Source organism: Sphaeroforma arctica, assembly GCF_001186125.1.
Source record: "Sphaeroforma arctica JP610 unplaced genomic scaffold supercont1.380, whole genome shotgun sequence".
NCBI lineage: Eukaryota > Ichthyosporea > Ichthyophonida > Sphaeroforma > Sphaeroforma arctica.
In genome coordinates this window covers 17,454-20,736 of record NW_014040178.1, presented here as the reverse complement: position 1 = coordinate 20,736, position 3,283 = coordinate 17,454, and the positions used below count along the sequence as shown (strand labels likewise).

General features: G+C 36.0%; 1 protein-coding gene across 1 annotated transcript; it reads right to left on the bottom strand.

Annotated features, from left to right (window-relative positions):
- Nucleotides 1-1,253: 1,253 nt before the first annotated feature.
- SARC_05746 (hypothetical protein) lies at nucleotides 1,254-3,283 on the bottom strand (the record flags this gene model as incomplete). The annotated part of the gene is made up of 2 exons (XM_014300381.1): nucleotides 1,254-1,556; nucleotides 2,387-3,283. One exon carries the CDS (start codon nucleotides 3,281-3,283, stop codon nucleotides 2,396-2,398), a length of 888 nt encoding a protein of 295 aa, XP_014155856.1. The 3' UTR covers nucleotides 1,254-1,556; nucleotides 2,387-2,395.

The following is a 3,283-nucleotide window of genomic DNA, read 5'->3' as shown; positions in this document are numbered from 1 at the left end:
ATATAATTAATATATATATATAATTTATATATTTTATTATATCATTATATAATATACATGTGTTCTTCTATATATTTCCGTACATTATTATCGTATTGAAGCTTGCATTAGTTAGTCTACATAGCGAATATTCTATATATAGATATATACTTGAAGACATCTACATCTATATATCTATATATATATATATTGTATGTATATGTTGATCGACGTAGCGACCGAGCATTGTGCATCTAAATAGCAAACAAATATAGGAGATTCAGATATTAAGCAAACACGGGTACCTGTGTGACGTCCCAGACTCTTATGGTCTTATCCTTGGACCCACTAAGCAATTCACCCCTGGTACATATATCGGCATCCATGTCATCCGACAAAGCATCTACTGTGTGTATATCTCCGGTGCTGCGGGCAATACACATTTAAGCAAAGAAACAGACACCAAGAAGAAATTACAATGTGCAATATAAGTTTATTCGGATTTACTATCGCGTTGCGTTTTAGGCCAGCGAAATGCCTGCCTTGCTTGGCAGCTACTACCCAGATGATCCGCATCTACTATCTCTTACTTTATATTGACACAGGCTTTGATCCAAGAAGACAGATGGTGGGCATACTTGTGCTGTATACTGCATAGACTGCCGTGTTGCCATCTCTGAATGCCACAGGCACTGACATATCAACGTAGCACGGACTCACAGCAGAAAGCCACCCCATCCCATCCCAAAGACCGATAGATCGTGACCAAAGTACCAACAATACGCGACCGGCGTTTATATACTCAACATAGCCTCGATCATGAAGTGACAATTGAAGAAAAGAAATTCCGCATACAAACATCGACTTATACAAGGACATAAATATTATATTACACATCCTTTTGTACTACTTGTTGGTAAATATATTTACATACATGGATGCATGATAGTGGTTTCTAGATATTTGATCATAAATATCACACACATATATTCTCCTATATATATATATATATATATACATATATACATATACATATGCATGTATATACATATACATACACATACATATATACAGACACACACACACACAGACACACACACAGACACACACACATATATATTTATGTATATATAGATAGATATACACACATACATATACATACATATACATACACATACATACATACAGACACAGACACAGACACACACATATATATATATAGATATATAGATAGATATAGATATTTACACATACACATACATATTCATATAGATATATATATATACATATATATAAATACACACACACACATACACATACATAAATACATATATATATTAAGATTTACTTACCAAAACTACATACGTACATAAATAGATGACGCACAACACAGCGCTCAGGAGAAAATAATCGAACGCACATCACTCACAGTAGACACAAACACAACAAAAATGATATTATCAGGAAGGAAGCGTCTTTATAATTATACTATAAGATTTTTCATCGTGAATAAATCGTAATAGAATCAAGCACTTGCGTTTCTATCATGATAGTCTATCGCCGTTGCACTCTAAAGCCTATAGTTGTTAGAAACACACACGACCGGCGTTTATATACTCAACATAGCCTCGATCATGAAGTGACAATTGAAGAAAAGAAATTCCGCATACAAACATCGACTTATACAAGGACATAAATATTATATTACACATCCTTTTGTACTACTTGTTGGTAAATATATTTACATACATGGATGCATGATAGTGGTTTCTAGATATTTGATCATAAATATCACACACATATATTCTCCTATATATATATATATATATATATACATATATACATATACATATGCATGTATATACATATACATACACATACATATATACAGACACACATACACACAGACACACACACATATATATTTATGTATATATAGATAGATATATACACATACATATACATACATATACATACACATACATATACATACCACATACATACATACAGACACAGACACAGACACACACATATATATATATAGATATATAGATAGATATAGATATTTACACATACACATACATATTCATATAGATATATATATATACATATATATATACACACACACACACATACACATACATAAATACATATATATATATATATATTAAGATTTACTTACCAAAACTACATACGTACATAAATAGATGACGCACAACACAGCGCTCAGGAGAAAATAATCGAACGCACATCACTCACAGTAGACACAAACACAACAAAAATGATATTATCAGGAAGGAAGCGTCTTTATAATTATACTATAAGATTTTTCATCGTGAATAAATCGTAATAGAATCAAGCACTTGCGTTTCTATCATGATAGTCTATCGCCGTTGCACTCTAAAGCCTATAGTTGTTAGAAACACACATACCTCCATTTCCAGCTCAACGATTGAATCTCGTCCACATGACCGCTAAGTCGATGCATAACACAACCCTTCGCAGTATTATACACCACTACCGATCCCTTCTTATAACCTACAGCCACTAGAGTGGGCATAGCTGCGTTACGAGACACCGCCATACATGTAGCAGCGCCGCTCTTCTTGCACACTGTATGTATTCCTGAATTGGCACTGGCACTGGCACTTTTTGAGATTGTATTTGTGTATATGCTAGAAACAGAGTTAGAGTTCATATGCATCGGCCCACTCATGTTCCCGACATGCGTGGTCGGCTTCGATAGTACATTTGTGCTGCTGTTAATATCGAAAGCACTTGATTCAACGTGTATAAGTACGAGTGTGCCCGTCTGGTCTAAAGCCAGCAGTTCCGCTGAATCGAACGCACTCCACGCCACTGCCACAACACCAGAATCACACACACGCGTATAGGTATGTACACACATACTTAGTTGTGTATTCCATATATACACATGTTTATCTTCCGAGCCGGATGCAAGTAAGGTATGTGTGTGCGGGTGTGGGTTGAAGTCCAAACAAGCAACACGATCAGAGTGTCCGGACAGTGTGGCTATCATACGAGGCCTGATCTGTGGTTGTTCGTCAATATCACTATTCACCCCAAGGGATGAACTTATCTGTGTATGCGATCCGTAACCCATCCCAGTTTGTGACTGTGAGGTTGCGTATATATCACTACTAACTGTACTAACTGTGCTATTCGCATCCATTAGTACCACTTGTGACTTTGAACAATAGGCAAATATAGTGCTCCACCTGTCACCTGCCATGACCTGTGGGCCGTACCAATTGGGCGACGGTGGCAGAGTCACGTCCCGCAT